This window comes from Lasioglossum baleicum, chromosome 12, assembly GCF_051020765.1.
Source record: "Lasioglossum baleicum chromosome 12, iyLasBale1, whole genome shotgun sequence".
Taxonomy (NCBI): domain Eukaryota; kingdom Metazoa; phylum Arthropoda; class Insecta; order Hymenoptera; family Halictidae; genus Lasioglossum; species Lasioglossum baleicum.
Window position 1 is genome coordinate 9,071,448 of NC_134940.1, and position 19,673 is coordinate 9,091,120.

General features: G+C 42.2%; 2 protein-coding genes across 19 annotated transcripts in view; one reads left to right on the forward strand and one right to left on the reverse strand.

Moving 5' to 3' along the window:
* The window catches only part of Sk (small conductance calcium-activated potassium channel), a 268,275-nt gene extending 252,861 nt beyond the window's left edge, over window positions 1-15,414 (forward strand). For all 14 annotated transcript variants that reach the window (XM_076434699.1, XM_076434703.1, XM_076434698.1 and 11 more), the window contains 2 exons: window positions 38-107; window positions 1,050-15,414. In XM_076434699.1, coding sequence (XP_076290814.1) covers window positions 38-107; window positions 1,050-1,664 — 685 coding nt within the window. In that variant the 3' untranslated portion in view covers window positions 1,665-15,414. The remainder of the gene's footprint in view (window positions 1-37; window positions 108-1,049) is intronic.
* Window positions 6,332-19,652, reverse strand: LOC143214094 (uncharacterized). 5 transcript variants are annotated; one of them, XM_076434718.1, is made up of 8 exons: window positions 19,369-19,652; window positions 19,113-19,216; window positions 18,236-18,887; window positions 17,995-18,143; window positions 17,722-17,929; window positions 17,437-17,631; window positions 17,241-17,370; window positions 6,332-17,118 (listed from the first exon to the last, which is right to left on the reverse strand). In XM_076434718.1, exons 3-8 carry the CDS (start codon window positions 18,836-18,838, stop codon window positions 16,232-16,234), a joined length of 2,172 nt encoding a protein of 723 aa, XP_076290833.1. In that variant the 5' UTR covers window positions 18,839-18,887; window positions 19,113-19,216; window positions 19,369-19,652; the 3' UTR covers window positions 6,332-16,231. The 5 variants fall into 5 exon arrangements, with proteins under 5 accessions (XP_076290833.1, XP_076290831.1, XP_076290829.1 ...); XM_076434716.1 differs by having other exon boundaries at window positions 18,236-18,905; XM_076434714.1 differs by having other exon boundaries at window positions 18,236-19,216.
* Between the last annotated feature and the right edge of the window lie 21 nt (window positions 19,653-19,673).

Genomic DNA, 19,673 nt, shown 5'->3' on the forward strand with positions numbered 1-19,673 from the left:
CACGATTAATATCCGCATCCGTAATGCAAACTTTCAGACTCAGGAAAGTGAAAATGGATCAGCGAAAATTAATGGACAACGCCAACACCATCACGGATATGGCCAAGGTACTCTACCATGCAAACGACACTGTGCTCGTGGCTCCGCGAAAGCAATTATCAAGAGCCACACACTAAAAAAATTTTTATACACCCAACTCTTTTTGCGCACGGTTTTTAAGGCACATATCCTACCGTGTAAAAAAAGAGCTGAGCGTATATGTGGTATTTTAGAGTACGAGGTCAATTAATCAAGGTTTCTATTCACAGAATCAATCTTATTTTCGGAAATCTTTTTTATAAATTATCATACAACAAGTATACAACGGATAGTATAACATTCACTCGGATTATTATTCATATGATAGGTCGTCCGAAAGTTCGTGTCAATGATTAGTACTATTTCTGCAATCACGTTTCGCGTTACGAAATAATTTCATCATCGCTGTTACATTAACTGTATATTCTTCTTCCCCCGTTGAAGCACTATAATTTCTTCTGAAATACACTCTGTAATCACATGCACGCACTCTGTCACTTGTACAAAAAAAAAAAAAAATGAAACGATAGCACTTGACTCAAGAAGACTGCATGTCCACTAAAAAGATCAATGTAAATTATAGTTTGTAGAAAGAAGGACATAGAAAAAACACTGCACACTGAGAGACACTAATTTTCTGGACGACGTACCGCCCCTGACTGAAAATATTCGATCATAATCGCACATGTGGAGTACGACGTTGTTGGACGAAAATGTTTGGCATTAGGCTTACAAAAAGACACGAGATGACCTTAGTATGACCTTGACATTCCAAACAATACTGATAAAAATCTTCCTGTAATGTTACCCCATCACCAGCTCCATCAAACAACACTCGCTACAGAGCAGCCGGTAAACGAACAGCAACAATGACAAACACATAATTCCTCTGATCGAATACTTTCACCCAGGTGTGCCTGAGACATCCCTCGCGCGACTGCAGCCTCTAACTTGATCTTCTCTGTCCGCAGACGCAGAACACAGTTTACGAGATCGTCTCGGACATGAGTACGCGTCAGGACAGTCTGGAGGAGCGTCTGGTGGGACTGGAGGAGCGGCTGATCGGCCTAGAAGAGAAACTGTCCGGCCTGCAGGGTCAGCTGGAGCTGCTGCCAGAGGAGCTGACCAGGTGCCTAGCTCAGCACGCGGAGCGTATGGAGCAGAGGCGTAACTTCCTTCATCCAAACGCTGCCGTCGCGATGGCGTCGTCCGGCTGTGTTGGCAGTGGTGGTAGCGGTGGCGGTGTCTCACCCGGAAATAGCCTAACGATGGGCATCTCCGGTAGCAACGTGTCCGCGCATCATCCGCTTGCCAGCCAATCGAACTCACCTCTGCTGCCATACTCGAGGAGCGTGCCGAGCGCGCCCAGCACCATATCCCTACACCCTTGGCCAGTCAGCCCGGTCCTGCCCCCGGTGTCGAGTCGCACGCCACACCTGGTCCCAGAAACCGGTAAACACCAGGGCATGGCACATTCCACGGTGGCGGCGACCGCGACCTCGCAGTCTGCCACCAGGCTCACCTCGCAGTCCAGAATGGGAGGGCTGGGCAACAGTCAGGGGTCCGACAAGTCTCCACACAGCTGAGTCTCGTCTTTGCAGCCGCAGCACTCTTACTAAGCGTAGCCGACACCTCAGAGTGTCGGCCACGCCGTAGACGCTGGCGTACCTTCGAGTCCCTCTGTCAACATCGCTAGATCCTTTTCTCTTTCTCTTTCTCTGGTCGGCAATAATGGGCGCTATGGACGCCAAGCCTGCACTCTATGTATAGTCTTTCCTATGAGACGAGGCAGTAAACCAGCATGTGTCCTTCGCTAACTTTGTGTGGCTATGTCTGCGTTTCATCTCACCTCACCTCGTCGGACAGACATCCATCGGGATGAGTCAGGACAGATAAGCAGTGGCTTTCACAGTATGTATTAGGTTGTTAATGTCCAATTTTCGAATGCAACAAAAGCGTGTATCGATCAAGAACTACTTTACAGTCTTCAAGTTTCGCATACATGATTCGAAGGTACCTTAAGGTATCTTAAACCTTTTTCTTGATAATTATTTTACTGTGTTACATATAAAGTGATGAATATGTCATAAGCAAAACAATTCATTGTAGTGGCGTAGGGCGTATGCGAGCCGCATAGCTTGAACGGCAAGTAATCGATAATTGGTCCGGCACGGAACATGTTAAATAAATTGTATTCCAACATCAATCAATACGCATTGACGATAGCGTTGCGTGATGTTTGCTCGAAATCAAGTGATTAATCACCGCTCAGCATCGATGGTGAAACCAAAAATGAAGATGACAATTTTATAATATGTTGCTTGCAAGTTTATTTAAAATCGGATATTTCATATACGACAACCTAATACATTCGGTTGCCTTTGCTGACTCTCATTTGTTCGAATTGATGAAAGAGGATCCAGATGAACAACGATTGATCCTGGATCTCTCCAGCCCCCTTTCGCAACCGGAAGTCTTGCAGTAGCGTAAACAACGGGTCCAATCCTCTTCCCGATTCGACTGTCTGTCTTCTAACCAAAAGTAAAAACAAATAAACAAAGAAATTCAGACACGAAGATCTCCGGTGAAATCGTGAAATTTCGCGTCAAGTCCGAATCCGATTGAAACCTTCGCGAAACAGAGGGACTCCGAGATATGAGCGTACTCTTCCACTCGCTGCGAGCTGCTCCCCTGCCCAACTTGCGTGCCTGAAAACTTTTTTCTTAATATTTAAATATATACTCGACAACACACGAACTCCATCTTTATCTCTCTGTATACCTCGTGAAACGGGAAATGGACGCGGACGAGGCGCAACGTGTGCAGTACATTGCATCAAGAGGAACAAGAGAAACGAAAGTTCCCCTCGACGAAGACAACCAACAACAACAAGGTGGCTCTTAAGATGGACGCTAAGGCGAAGATTGGATTTTCGCAACTTTGCTGTAACACACACACACACACCTCTCATTTCGCCCGCGATAACGGACGGAGAAAAATGAACCGCGGAATATTTTATGAACAATTTTGCACGAGAACGAGCGAAACGGATCTCGGAGACGCGATGATGCGGGCCGGAGGCGTATCCCCAATTAGCAATTCTGGGTTATTAGTTCGGAGAGATTCCTGGTCACGTATGACCCCCGAAATTGTCTCTGATCAGCGTCTTGCTGTCTTGCTTACCGCGACCTGGTTCTTGCTGTTCGATTATGAGAGTCACAGACTGGCGAGAATTGTGCTTAGGCTCGCGACAAGTGTCGGCGCAGTCGTGTGGGTTTTAAATTGTGTGCTTGAATCCTTGACTGACACTTTGATCGTCACGTTAGTTGTGCATAGATCATCAATATGTCTCAGCTTCATCAGAAGTCAGAAAAACATTTCCAAAAAAAGCCTGAAGCCTTCATAATCGAAACTGTACGGTTCTAAGCCCTGGAATCTTGAAATCCCTGATTTACCAGTGGCCCTAAATTAGTTCTTGCTTCAAGTATTGATTTCGTTGAAAATTGTTGAGCAGAAGGTGACTGCGCCGGCAAAGAAATATCAGTCGATCTTGGATTGCCGTGTCGTGAGTCCCCACAGTTCCAAAAGCTAATTATTATGAAAAAATGATTTGATTTAGCGTCCCTTGTCGAGTCAAATCGGAGCTTATAAGAGCCATCACGAGACCGGGGCTGATGAAGGGAGATTGCAAAGTGATCTTATCCGATTTAACGTCCATAGGTTACGTCGAATATTATACTGTTAGCGTATACAAATTGTGTTGTTCATGCGCAGAGTAGACCGGTCGTCTAACAGTGCAAACAATAATTATATCAGAAGTTGTTGATAGAAGCCCGTAATCTCGTCAACGCTGTATCGGGCACAGGACAAATATTTATTTTAAAAAAGTCATTGAAACGTAAATATATAAACAGTCGAATTTATTTGAGCGACAGAGTGCGATCCGCGACCTTCGAACGACCTTGGTCCGTTTTCTTGGATCCAATAATATTCTTGTGCAGCGTGTTCGACAAGTTTGGACTAGAGGTGCAATAGAACGTTATGGAGAGGCAAATTTTTACAGTCGATACATATTGGCGCGGGGATTATTTTGGAATTTTAAAATGTAGGTCGGGACCAGGTCACTCTCGAGCATCATAGTCGTTGATGTATTGTCCGCGTTTCTTATTGTGGCAGCGAGTTCGACTCGTGTAGATCTTTTCAAGTATTCTGTCGTGAAGGGATAAGATAGCTTTCGGTGGTTTGCATGATTTTAGAATCAATTATTACGGAATAGTGAATTATGCGATCGGTGCACTCTGCGCAATTTTTAAAAAATTCTGAATATCTGATCAATCTTTTTGGGGACAGATCTCCCATTCTTAGTTCCATCAGCCATCTTGCCCGACGACCCTGAGACGCCAGACGCTGCTCGCATCAGGACTTGAAAACTGTTGTAATATCGATCTCGGTTCTCGAAATGGTTACGAAGAACTGAATGTCCAATTCTTATCAATCTCGGTTGCAAGTTTTATTTCCGTTCTCGTATCGATTCCGCAAACTTTATTTCTTCGATTTTATTATGGTTCCGAAATGGTGTCAGTATCAATTCTTGTATTAATTGTTACTGTAGAGTATCTAAATGTAAAGGAGTTCTTCCATCATTGTCCTTAACATCATGATCAATATTTCTCTTGCCCATTTTAAAATTGAGGGGAAATTTTAAATTAAAATATAAATTAGTAAATTTATTATGATTTACATAAAATTTAAATTTTTGGATTTCATGGAATAAGAAATAAGAGATCCATGTCGAGGATGTAGTATATGTGCATATTTTCTGAAAATACCTTCTCCTTTATGCATATTCAAACAAAATAAGTAGAATATATTTTACAACATCCCCGAGTACATTGACACTTAGTCAAAGTCCAGAACAAAATATATAAAATAAACAAGAATCGATCCTAGCGGAACCATTTCAGAACCAGCGCACATAGAATCGGATGATCAACGATTATAGCATCGACATGGAAACCGAGATAGGAGCAGCCATAACCGAAGATAACCGAACCAATAGTTGGAAATCTCGATTCTTCGTAACAGTTATATTCCGGACGAAGGTTTGTCGTAACAGTTTGTCGAAAATAAAAGTTTCTCGTAACCGTATCGAATCAGGAGCTTTATATAACAATTTTAAATAGTTATTTTCGGAACCGTATCAAGCCCCTGGCTCGCATGATCGTATCGTTCGCGGCCGCCGAATCCGCATGTGGGTGGCCGGAAGTCGATGCGGCCAAGACTTGACTATGAATCGTAATAAATACTTGTCGAGGGGACTCGAGTTCTTCCGGTCACGTGACGCTTCAGGCCAGCCCCCGGTGAAACGACGAATGCAGCCCCTGACTGCACCGACCTACACGGGAAGCGTAACCGTTGACGCGACCGAAAGTTAATTACGTTAATTGATGCTAAACGTTGACGTTCGCTATGCGATCGGGGCGAAATCGAGTACGTTGAAGAGCAACGACGCGACGGAATTGATCGCGTCACGCTATGCTGCGATTAATCCCATCGACGTCGCCAGGTATACATAATACATATATAGATATATAACACAACACAAACACATACACACACACATAAAAGAAAACGTATGTACATACCGGGCCGGACGAAACGATAGGACGTTTCATATACTCGAATCATTTGTGCTGTTCAGAGAAGAAAACGCGCATTTTGCACACCCTCTGCAAGATCTTTGATGTAGTGATTTTCTTCCTAGACTAAAGAAAAATTCCTAAGAAAATCTTTTTGGTCAGTATAAAATCAAGTACATATTGAATTTTTTCGTATATCCTATATTTTTGACTGAGTATTGTTGTAGTCAATATTTAGACGTATTTAACAGAATCATGATCTTGCGATGACTTTTAGCATAAAAATTCTGTCATTTAAATTCTTCCCTTACAACGGATAAAACCGACATTTTCTTCCTTGAATCATAAGAAATAATTAAACACGTGGAACGTCCTATCGCTTAATCCGTCACCATCAGAAACAGAGACGAACCATATGCGTACAACGGCGACACAGAAAGGAAACCACACACGTATATATAAAAATATATATACACATATATAGGTATATATATTGATAATATATTATGATATTCCAAGACACACCGTTTCGTAATATATTATTAATTTCGAGCGTAAGAAGAAAAATAACAGGACGCAATTACGTTGTCCGACGATGAATAATCCGACGTGCATAATTCGTTCTTTCCGACGTGATCGAATCCCGAAGATGTTCAGCCCTCTGAGATAAGAAACGATAAAAAAAAGAAATAATAAGAAACACTACCGGCGAGAACTTAGCGGAAGCAAACGAAGCCCGAAAACAAAAGCCCCACAAACTCCCCCCTCCCGAGATCAGATAATGAGGAAGCGAAAAATAAAAACACAACAAACAAACACATAGAAACAGAACAAAACCGCAGGATCGATACGCAAAACCACATACGAGATCGCGATTTTTGGGGGCGGAAGGCCGGAAGATTCTGTGTTCCCGAGTATCGTGCACGCAGTGGAGGAAATGCTATAGTCAGAATGGTGTCACGAAGCTATAGTCTGTACCAGATAGTGACGTCGCGAATTATGTTGAGGGTGGGGAAGGAAAGTATCGGTAGGTTAGGTACGTGGCCAAGCGATACTATTAGCTAGGTCATCTGGCCTAGCCTAACCTTACGGTACGGTCCTTCCCTTCTCTGACGTGACGTCGCTACGTACCCCCACTATTCAGTGGGGTAATTCTCGGAACGTGACGTCGCTTGATCCCTTTGAGGGGATTTTTGCAGCGAAGCTGCGTGAACGGTTCTCCGGAAAAGGAAACACACGGTCACGCATAGCCGGACAAGCATAACAAAAACGGTCCCTTCGGAAAAATCGGAGTATCGACGAGAGAGAGAGAGACCTGTCTGCCCTCAAAAATGCTCGAGCGTTCGTTTCCACGAGAAACGTTTGGGACCTGGTTCGTCTTGTCCGTCATTGTTTCATTTTCGAAAGCGTTGTTTCGCGGCCACTCCGAAACGCGAAACGGGACCAAAAAGAAAAAAAAGACACAAGTGTCACAAAATGTCCACACTTCCCGCCTCTTTCTTCAGTCCTCTCCTCTCTGGCTGACACCCCAAAAAACCTTCGTCTACTCCCATTCTAAAAACGCTCTAAAACCCGTTCACAATAACAAAGAGACAAATTTCCATTTCCGTTCCTTTTTCCAGGAGCCTCTTTCTATTTCTGTGTGTCTTGACACTATATATATACAGTTATATATATATATATAGATCATTCTCTTTCTCTCTCTCCATCTATTTCTCTATCTATCTATCTATCTTTCTCTGTCGCGGCTCAACATACTGGACACAACTCCACACGATATTTTTATATAGATTTCTTAAAAGTGCATTATAGTGCCAGGAAGACCACGCCAAGTTTAACAAAAATAAAAAAACGAATAAAACGAGAAAAAGAAAAAACAGTCTGAATATCGGAGCGTTAGACGATTAGAGACCGATTCTATAAGTATTATAATGTATAAAAATACGAGAGCTGTAGGTAAATCATCGACGATCATCGACGGAACGAGATCGTGAGAGTTCGTGACGGGTCTGACGATTTACAGTTTGCTTCAGGGATGAGCTATGGTCCTGGGAGCAGAACTATGGGGCTCTCCGCACTTCGTTTTTAATAGAAAATCAAAAACAATGTTGTTTCAGAACACTTTCAATAATTCACTATTTCATCGACAAATGGACAAATCCACATTTCTTCACTCCCCTGAAATTATTTCAAGATCACCATTGAAGACATTTGAAGAGAAGGATTCTAGTAGCAAGTAGGAGTGCTGGAGACCCTCTCAGTTTAGTCTCCCGATTGGATCGAGTATCCGAGGACATCGATGGGTAATGTTACTTGTTCCAATTAAGAATCGAAAGGTAACTGGACCCCATCGGGTCTCGGGTACCGTCGAATTCATGCGGAACAGCGTAATACCAGTCGCGGAGGATAGTTAGGATCGGAGAACGTCGTCTCGCAATCGTCGTTGTCCGTTAACGGCTCCCGACGGTGTTCGTTTACCGTAGCCGCCATTCCGTCGAACGGGGGCGATTATTTGCACGACCAACACACGGACGCCAATTATTCGGCTATAGTTCGCGAGAGGAAGTCGGTGCGCGCGCCATTTATTCGCAAGCGATTCGGAATCTGCGTTCGATCGGCGCCGTTGTTGTTTCGGATCACGGTTTCTAGTCGCCTCTGTGTATAGTCATCGAGAGAGAACAGCTAGGATCGATTTAAACAGGTCGGTGAATCGATATCGATGACGGAACAGTTAGCCGATCGGCAGAGAAAATCGTTAACGAAACAGTATTCATAAAAAGAGTCTCGAGGAAACATAAGCTTCGGGGGCGAACGGTGTTCTTGTAACCGATAGGAGACTGTACATCGCGAATATTTACAGCGTGCCCGAGAGACTGCAAAGAGACTGTTTGGCGAGGGGCAAAGCAAAGGTCACCGGATGGATTTCTTTGTCCAGACCTTGAGCTGATTATTATTGGCTCGGCACGGCGTTTCCTCGATTTCAGACTCGTTGGAAAGTATCGCTTCGTTGAAATTGAACATTCCTATTCAATGTTATTTTTGTCGCGTTTAAAACCCTTTCGCCGTGCAATTTGCATTGGAGGTAGCACATCTTGTTACAAAAATTATATTAGAAGGAAGTTTAAAATCTTCAAATAAAAATTGTATAATCATTTTCAACCTTCCCTGGTCAATTTTTTTATCCAGAAATAGCGGAAACAATGAAAGTGCATTTTCTCTGAATATTGTTGGAAATAAAAATATTCAATATCAAGGGAGCTACATTTCTCTTAGATGTCTTAAAATCGAGGAAACTTCGAAGTTCGGAGGAGAAGTTCGAGGAATAGGCGATTGTTGATTAAACCTTGGTTACTTCGTTTCAACGAGAAGCTTCGAGAGGCCCTAAGGCGACCATAAAGGGGGAAACGGTCCGGTCATGACCGGCAATTTTGCACGAGACCGAAGAGAGTAGAGACACAGGAACGGAGAAAGTCGCTTTTCGCCGCACACTTGAACAATAGATATACCATTAGACGCGCGGAAAGGGATAGAACGGATAATTATAAGAAGAGGACCTTAATTGGCGATCTATACATTGCCCGAGAGATAATTGCTTCATTGACGAGTCTCCTCCATGTATTCATAAACAAAAGGAACTGTATCACGTGTCGGCATACAGTGAGCGGAGCGTTTCGTTCGTCGAAAGTGTTTCCGATTTCAACAATATTAGAAAATTAAACAGAAGTACGCAGGTTGTCTCCGACAATAGAAAATCAGTATAAACAATCTAACCCTGCTGCGGTTCTTGATAGCGCCATACACTAGTGTCCAGAATTACATAATAGAATCACACATGAATTAGTAACGATTCTCTTACACTTTTCCAAACGATGTATCTTTACGAAAATGAGAACTTGCTTAGGTGAAAGAAATTGCAAACTCCTGCTCCGAGGATGCAGAGTTACAACAATAGTTAATGAATAATTTGTTCAACTTGTTGGAAATGAGACAAACACTTTCGATTGGTGGAACCGGAGCCCAACTACCTATGCAGTGGTTTATTTGTATGTTTATACCTGTACATATGTGTATACTATATTATGTAATATACACGACATTATAGTATATAGTGTATGTATATATCGAGAAAATCGTGTATTATGGCCTTTGTTTCGAACACGGTTTATACGAAAAGAAGAGAACAGGAGGACGCTGTCGCGGTTTCGGAGGCGGGTCCGGCTGACACCTTCCGGCGCCATGTTTTCACATTCATCGGATGTTTAATTGATGTTTAAATGTTGTACTTTATATGTGTACATATGAATTTTCTACGCCCGACGGGTTTGAAAATGCTGGAGCGGGACGAGCGTGGCCGGGTCCACCCCGGGCTTGGAAAACGAGGGTGTTCAACCCTGTTGTGTTCACCCCTCGCGTATATTAAGCAACATTATTTCAGAGATTCGTGTAATCAAGGTAGATGAATCTTCACCCGTTTCTAGACTGCGGATTTTATGCGTTCGTGACAGCAATCGGTACACGAAATAGAGTATAGTCAAAATGCTAGAAGAATTTCAGCGTATGTATTAATTGCGATTTATTGAAATTATTCAGAGACGAAATAAATTTGTAATCTAGTCGCCGTTTGTGGTGCGATTGATAGCGAACATTCTTATTTTGCATAAACATCCGCAATCTGCTCGTTTCAAACACAGAAACAGAAGAATTAACGCTGAACCTGTCATTAATTATTTGAGAAATAAATTTTACCAACTACTTTTGCTTAATTTGGCTTCCATATAAATATATTGTATTGGATATAAATTTCATATAATTCAATATAGATAAATTCGATATAAATATGTTGTATTCAACAGAAATTTAATGAAAGATTGAATTTCCATTTTCGTACGGGTTCATTTTGGGTGGGTTCAGTGTTGAATAGGTAATCGATTCTTTCCTCAATCGCAATCCTGAACAAGAGATTAATTCGTAGGGGGCTATTAAATTTTCACTGATTTCATTAAACTCGTTGCTCGTCTCGCAAACCGAGAGAGGATAGTCTTTCGACCGGAAAGTTCCTCGTCTGTTCAATTCCGAGGCTACAGTTCTTTTCTAAAAAGTAGCGACCTCTTTCCCCACACTATACGGTTACATTACCCGCAACACTGCATTCGTCTCGCGATTTTGTCTGCGGGAAAATAAAAAAATGAGAGAACAGTTCAGCAGCGGCAGCACGGCAGCGTAGCAAAAGTGCGCGATTACAATGAACGCACGAGTACGGCCTTCATTTTCGCGAAATCGTTCGTGCCATCAGTCGTCAGCACCGTCAGTCATGAGAACGCGTGACTATAGGATAAAACGGGACAAGAGAAGAAAAAAGTGGAGAACAGACGTGACGCACACACTGCAGGGGAAAATCCTGAAACACGGGGCGTGGTGCGAGCGAAATAAACAGAGGAACAGAAAACAGTACCTCGAATCGGACTTGAATCATTTGTACATGAACAAGCAGCGAACAGAGACACGTTTACCCTTCGATTATACTTTACTGCTTCCTGCTACGATCTACTATAGTCAGGGGGAGATTAACTGACGGTGCAAGTAGTAAATTTGATTACGCGTTTACGGCACGATGGTTGAAGAGATTATTGATGAAACATTTCATTAAACATGAAAATTTAAGGCGTAGGATTTCAAATAAAATTATCACTATTATTTCAAATTAAATTCAATTTGCAAAGATTTTTTAGAAGCCCCATTCAAATTTGAAAAAACACCTGTCCGATTAAGAGTTGAACAAGTTATAGTAGAATTGATTTCAGTGAATTGAATAATTATCTTTCTTGAAAGAGAGGGGCTGATAATGTGTCAGCGACGAAAAAGGATCAGAATTCGGTTTGCTCCGACTATAGTAGATGAAGTTTCAGGTTCGGAAACGTGCCCCGCGGTTCTCGAGGCAGAGTGAAGCGTGGCGATTGAAAAGAAAAGAAGAAAGGAAGTTGATAAGGGACTATCGGGGGGTAAACAGGGGGTGGAGGGTAGGGAAGAGGGTAAACGGCGCTCGGAGTGCCACTCGAAAATCGCAAACGGTCCGATCGTCTTTGAACGGACGGTTAATTGACTGTAATTCGAACGGGACGGTTAGTGTAGGAGTGAAACAGCCGGGGGGATGAATAAAGAAAACAAAGAAAAGAAGTAAAAATTGCGACGACGAGAGGAACCGTCGGATGAATAATAAATAAAACGTTAATAACGCGCGGGGAGTTCTCCGCGACGATTTATACGAGCATTACCACGTTACTACCACGTATAATCATTTACTATTGTTGTTATTATTACCAGTTATTATTATTACGGAGGATTGATTATTATTACTAATAAACGGTAGCGTTCGAACGGTTTTAAAAGCTCTCAGACACACTTTATTAAAGTCTTTACCAAATATTACCTAGCAGGCTGTCGCCGTCTAACTGTTACGTAAACTGACCAACAAATTACTAAAGTAATGTAAACTCTCCCTATTAATCTATAGGGTGATCTAGCGACCACGAGTTTTATGGGGAAGTAGTCTTTTTTAAACGAGCTCTTTGTCTCTTCCCCTCTATCTCTATCTTTCTCTCTCTACCTCTCTATCCTTCTATTATTTCATACTGAACCGGGACGCGGAAAGTGCAGCGAAACGTGTCGACGTTAAACAGCCATCAAAACAATTTCTTAATCAATTAATCTCACCTACGCGGAAGTAATTGGTACTGTCAAAATTGATGAACATTTTCAGGAATCTCGCACGAATCTTCAGCATGTGATCTCCCGTTCAGAATCAATTCTTCGATTCAGAAACAATTGAGATGGACTAAATTTCATTTGGAGAGCACACAATAAAAATAAATTTTGAGCATGTACGACACGCCTACAGTGTCTCTTACTTCCTGTTCTTATCAGAACAATCTAGTTCTGCAATGCATCCTATTAAAATTGTGTTTCGTCGTCGACATTCGGCGATTGCTTCGCCGTTTTAATCACTCCTTACCTGGCGAGCTTCTTTCCGTTCGCGTTTATTCGCGTGAATCGAACGCGACTGTCGTTGACGTTGCAATTGCACGGCGGATTATATAAGTTTATGGAGTTTCGCTTGTCGTCCCTGTCCGCAATGCACCGAGGAAAACAAAGCTCCGAAAGGATTTGTCGCGGGCGTTCTAAAAACAACGCCGTGACAGTTGTAAATTTGAAACGGCGAGCGCACACGCGCGCGCGCTCGCATTACTCGCGATGCAATTTGTAGCGTAATGGAACCCCGGATTTCACCCGAGGTGCATTCATTCCGACAGAAACGCGTGTGGACAAAACATTTTTGACAGATCTCATGCACTTGCAAATTGCTCCGCAAAAAAGGAAATTAAAGTCACGTTTATCCTTCCATTCGACACGGAGTCACAAAATGAGATATATTCGCATTTACCTAATTTTCCAATTGTTGTAATATCAATCTCACGTGGATGTTCATACTCGCAAATATATTTTTCTTGATTTTGTTATACCGAATATTAAATTGAATTAGAATTCCCTGTTTACTTTTTGTAGGCATTGTATTTTGCATAAATGCTTCAAGCTTGAGCGAAAGAATGTCCAAATAAATTGCCACTGGGCTGAAAGAGGCTCCCCAGGCTCTCACTGACGTTTTATCGGCGACTCAAGGATGCTCTCTTTTTTCGAGAAGAAAATAGACTTAAAAAAAGCTTAATAATGCAAGCCGGTCCTGACAGCCGATCGATCTTCCGGTGATCTTTTTAGATTCAAAGAAAAGGGAAGGTCCCGAGCAATCCGGAGCCACTTTAAAATGCATCGATCCGCTGAAAAATATCTCTTGAGAGACTAACTTAAGAACCGCCCGTGTTCGAGGCAAAAGTGGTACCAATTACGAATTGATCTAGACGACAAATTCCCTCGGAACGATCGCGTTCGAGCGATTTGCGGTTGGTGATGCTTGTGCTGAAATTTTAAATCGCTAATTCTATGTTTGGTGGAAATTAATTGAGCTGTACTTTCCTGTTCGGATTCGCCGGTCTCGAGGCTAATGGTCGATAATGAAGATTGATGGCGATTAACTCGGGACAGGCTGCACTTTTTGCGTGGCCCCGCAGTGTATTAACCCATCTGAAGAGGTCTAGATTGCGATGATTAAACCCACAGGGTGACGCGTTAGTTCTTTTACACTATCGGGCGATGGCTGACACACGAAGCATGTAATGCTTGCTCAATAGAAATCGTACTTTTTGGGTCGTTCATTTCCCAAAAACACTCGGTGTGTTCGTCAATGTTCAAACGATCTCACTGAGGTCACGATTCTTCCCGTTTCTTGTTCGATTGTCGTAGACTAAGCGATAACTGACGAAAATGTTCTTTTTGCGACGAGAAACTGTACACACATAACCGTGCGAACTATCTGCGAATTGTATCGCGAACCTGTTTGTAGTGTTGCATGTAAACGATGTGTTGATAAGAGAACTGATTTTATGAGCAGCTTGTTTCACGCGAACCACTTTCGTTCGTTCATTTACGAGGAGTGAAGTTTGTTTTCTATTGTATCCTTGGACCCTCTCGGTGGCTGAGTCGCAGCAAGTATGCTGCTGGAAAATGAACGATTCACTCTTAGAATGTACACGAAGATGAATGAGAAGAAATCGAAACGGAAGAGAGTGCTTCTGTATCCTATGGGCGTGCAGCATGCGATCATGCAGAATCATTTCGTGTAAAGTTGCATCTGTGATCCTGGAAAGTATCTCGTTGAAACTAGCTCTTTTGCAAACATTAAGTACAGAAATTTAATTCTTCTCCATGCTTCTACAATCAGCTGAATAATTTCATCCGATTCTATTTTCTTTTCAATAAATATTTGATACTGCAACCGATTTCTGCAGTAGACTCCAATTTTTAGGCAAACAGAAAATTATGTTAGATAGGAAAGTTGAGTTTTTTGAAAAATTGAAGTGATGCTAATTGAGATGAACCGATTCCTCGATCACCGATGCAATTATCGCGGACGACGGCCGTTCTTCCGTGCAAAATGCACGACCCCCGTCAAGCAAGACTAAAAAATGAGGGGAACATTTATAACGCGATCCCCAAATCCCGTGCCAATGCACACCCAAGAAAATTCGCGATGTGATTGCGAATTAAATGGGAACGATCCGCGTCGTGCGAGAAAACGGAAGGGTGCTCGTCGTCCGGCGACGAACGAGATCTGACTAGCGAAATAAAAGAGGAGAAACAATTCCCACGCAACGAATCTTGAAAGTAGTCAATATCTAATCAATTCCAAAGATACCGTAGCGGTAGACGATTTAAGGAACAGAAAATAAATAAACGCAGAAGAGGCGGAGGTGGAAGAAGTAATGAGAAAAACCATGTACACGTAAGAGACGAGTATAATGCCAATAAGAACGTTGAACACAAAAGAAAAATTTCGAAAAAAATTAAAAAGAACCTCTTGGGAAACGAACGATGTTCGAGAATGATAAAAATCTTCCATTTAGATTGAATATCATTGTGGAGCATTAACTTATAACAAAAACCGAGTTGTTATTCTGAAACATACGCGTGGTGCGGTTAACGATGCGAAGTGTATATATACATACGTATTATTATATAATTAATATAGCGATGAGAAAAGAAACCACAAAAAAATGTAGCACATATTTTTAAAGTGAAAAAAACCAACCGTGTTTTGAGAAGAGTAAATGAAAAATACAAGATAAAAATGTCGGGCGGATACGCGCGCGCGGTGCTGATATCACACGGCACTAATCGGTTTCAAAAAATATGCGAAAAGAATGAACCGAATGAATTTCAATCCTGTTAATCATAGGCGAACTAATAATATCAAGCGAGCACCAGTCGATAAAACTAATCGTAGCGTGTTACCTCCGAAAAACGCTGCTAAGAAATCGATCTTCGATCTACGAAGGGATAGGGGTATATAAGAATTACAATGTTTATGAACCAATGCATTTTCATGCCGAGAACAAATAAAATTTGCAAGTCGACTACGAACGTGTTTTTCCTATTTCCCTAATTTGATAAGTTCATCTTGTGCTCCAATAAAAGTAATTTCAACTAGGTGGAAAGGAAAGTTGTCTATCAGACAAAAGAACAGCCGTCCACTTAGCCAGTATCGTGTTTATTCTGATGCCGACTTAAAAATGCAATACTTGCTTTATCATTTCATACGTTTGTTTCCTGTATAGAATTACACTATTCTTAACGTATATACAATTGCTTCATAACGTGTACACAATATAAGTTGAAAATGACAACATCCACAGGACTCTCTCGATTGCCAGACCGTTTAAGCTTAGGAAGAGTTAGCACGTGAACAAAAATATATGTATATTCCATCCCCGAAAGAACGTTGCAGGTGTGTGTGTAGAAAAGTTGTACAACATTGCGGTTTTGTACACGGTGTAACACAGTATCAATCATTTCCCCCACGTGACAGGGTCGAAGACGCGAAATCGGAAGAATCTTCTCCGTTACTGTCAGTCTGAAGTAATGTTCTCCAACTGGGAACTTTGTGGCGCCTCTTTGCTGGTGGAGCTTTGCTCTTGGACAGACACCGATTTGTCTGAGTTGGTTTTATCATTGACAGTGTCGGCGTTTTTGGACCATGAGCAGCTTCTTCTGCCAGGGGATTTGGGCATGGACCAGGTGCTGCTACGAGATCTTCTCTTAGTTGACGTGGAACGAGATTTAGCCCTGGTAACCTTGACCTTCGACGCCGATCGGTCCCGTCTCCGCCTATACCGGTTTCTGCTGTTAGTCCTCGTCTTCGAGCGAGTTCGTGATCGAGATTTCTTTCTGGATCTTGATCGACGGGACCTTGACTTCATCGCGGGCGACTTCGTCCTTGACTTCGATCTACCACGCCTTCGTCTCGATCGCGACCTAGTTCTACTTCTACTCTGCTTCCGACTCCGTGACCTAGAACCCGTCCTCGATTTCGATCTTGACCGCGACCTTGACCGTGATCTCGATCTTCCGTGAGATCTGGATCTCGACCTGGAACCGCGCTTCGCCCGCGACCTCGATCTGGATTTGGACCTCGACTTGCTCACAGATCTGTTGCGGCTGCGGGACCGCGAGCTTCTGTAGTCAAACGAATGGTAATCCTGGCCGACCAAGTGAGCGAAGTACTTGTAGTATTGCTCGTTGTACAAGTGCGGGTTGAAGCTCTGCAAAGAGCGGTGGTTACCGGCGTTTCTCCACAAAAATCCTCGACCACCCCTACCGCGAGAAAATCCACCCCCTCTCGGTATATTTCGTGACAATGCGGGGTAAATCAGTGGCAATGCTGCTTCGTAGTACCACGGCTGTGGGAATCGAGGGTATAGGGCTGGGTATGGAAGAGGTTCCAACTGGGCAGGCGCTGGAAAAGAGTAAATTCAATATAGTGTGCGATTATTTTTAATTTTCAACACGTGATCTGCCGTGATGATTACTGATAACCAGCGCTTTTGACTTGCTTAAAAATGATCGTCATAAATTTACCTGCTGACGATGATGCGTACGAGACATTTTGCGTAAGGACACTCTTCAACTTCTTCGTCTGCCCTTCTGGTTCCGATTCTTCGCTCGCACTCGCAGAATTCGCAGAGTCTTTCTCCTTTTTATGTTTCTTCTATAAATGTTTTATTTTTAAAACCACCTTGCTACGAGGATCCTAAAATTAAAATGTATCACTTACCTTTTTCTTCTTCTCCTTCTTTGATTTCTTTTCTTTCTTTTTTGATTTTTTATTTTTCTTGTCCTTCTTCCCATCTTTATCATTCTCTTCGGAACTTAACGCTTGGACGGTACCGTCTTGTTTATTTTTCTTATCGTCTTTCTTTCCATCTGTACTCACTTCATCTATTTTAATTTCATTATTTTCCACTTTTATCTTGAAATACAAAATGTATTTGAAGTAACTTTATAAACTAAGGACCTATTTTAGCGTTAATAAAAAGCTAGAACATCCTGAAATGAATACCTTTATTCTATCAAACAACTCATCTAACAAACGTATGCTTTCGAGTTGCCTTTGCGCTTTTATCAACTTTTGACCCTCCCTGGCTATTTTCATGGAAACTTTGTCCTCCTCCTTTTTACGGAATATTGTTATAGCTTTACATTTCCGTTTCTCTTCCCTTTTTTGCCGCCTGCCGTGTTTAGCTACTGAATCAGCTTCCTCCTTTTTCCTATAGATAAAATTGTGTGAGTAACCCGAGGTATTTTATCGTCTACAAAGTTTGTGGCTGTTTACTTGAGCTCTTCGCGTCGTTTCTCTTCAGCCTCTTCTTTCTTCCGCAGTCTTTCCGCCGCTAAAGTATCCTGCGCTATCAGGCGTTTCCTTTCGAATTCTCTGTGTGCAACAGAGCTGTCGCTCATGTGCTTTGTTTTATCAAAAGTGATCTGCATTGAACAGTCAAAACATAAGCAATATATTCGTTACCGTGCCAAAATCATGCAACGCATGCATAGAGAACTGATACTCTGAAACAGACCTTAATGGCAGCAGTGTAAGCATTGTCTCCTTCTTTTTTAAGTATTTTCATACCACGCAACCCATCCATTGCTCTGACGAAATCCATATATTCAACGTACTGAATATAAGCATCGAAAAATATTCCATCTTCATAGCTGAATTTATTTATATTTGTGCCTAAACGCATTCTCGACCTATATGAATCAGCAGCAGGTACATCGATTCTCCTCAGTGTTCCCCACTTTTTGAAAATTTTGCTGATCAATGGTTCGCTAGGCATGGTTGAGCCATCTTCCATGAACCACTTGACTGGTAAGCCTGTTATATGAACCGTGTCAGGCCTTTCACCCGCCTTCAGTTCATTCATATTCTTTGTATCTCTAAAGTATGAATCCCAGCTATGCCTTGTAGGAAAGTCATCCTTTGCCTCTGCCGCACGGACTTTTAAAACGTTGGGGAATCCAGAGAGATTCAGACGTTGGGAATCCAGCCTTGCAAGCACACGCTGGAGCCTGCATCTGTCTTGCAGGTCTCCCTCCAATCTGATAAATTCCAGTGTGCTTTTGGCTACCTTCAGAGATGCAAACTCGTCCGGTAGTATAAGGGCACGTATCTTCTCCATTACTTCCCATGTTGATATAGTTTTTCCTGTTTATATCGCAGTTAATTTTCTGTAAAAACCTATTGCGCTAAACATAATGTATATAAGTATAAATTATCACGAAATGTAAAGGGACTGCACAAGTTTCCTGTTAGAAAAATCAACGTTATTAAGCGACACAACAACAAGTGAGAAAATCAATGAACCTAAAATATCGATAGATCTTCTCATTCCCCATTATATATAACAGAAATGATCGAAGGGTATAGAGTTAACAAAGTGGTGGACATTTTACCTGGAACTTTCAGTTGGGGAAGATTAACGGACACGTTTATTTTTGCAACTGGTTTCAAATAAAGCGCGCGTGGCGTATACAGGGGCACGATATCGCTGAGATCCCTACAGCTCCGAAATTGGTTAACAACCTCACTACTGGAATTTTCACCTACCTTCTTACCATCGCTCATTATTAGTCAAATATACGTGTATGGTCAAGAAAATACGCAATGCTCGCGGACAAGACTATATGTACTTTGAAATATCTATCTTACGACAAAAGCAAACCAAGCGAGATGAAAATTGTTCAGTAGAGAGGTTGTATATCCATTCGAAACGATGATCTTCCAGACGCCGATTCTTCTCTTCCACTTCACTCGAAATATCGTTTTCCTGGTCGCGAATTGGTTCACTCTCACCGATCTACATCCCGTTAATTCACCAACTTCGTTTGGAGCGGAACCATTTCGCGTTCTGTCAGTGTAAATACCAACATCTACCCCGAAAGACACAATACACCTCCATCAATGGCACCTCACGACGGCCGAGTCCAAAATATCGGAGAAGAAACGAGAGTGCA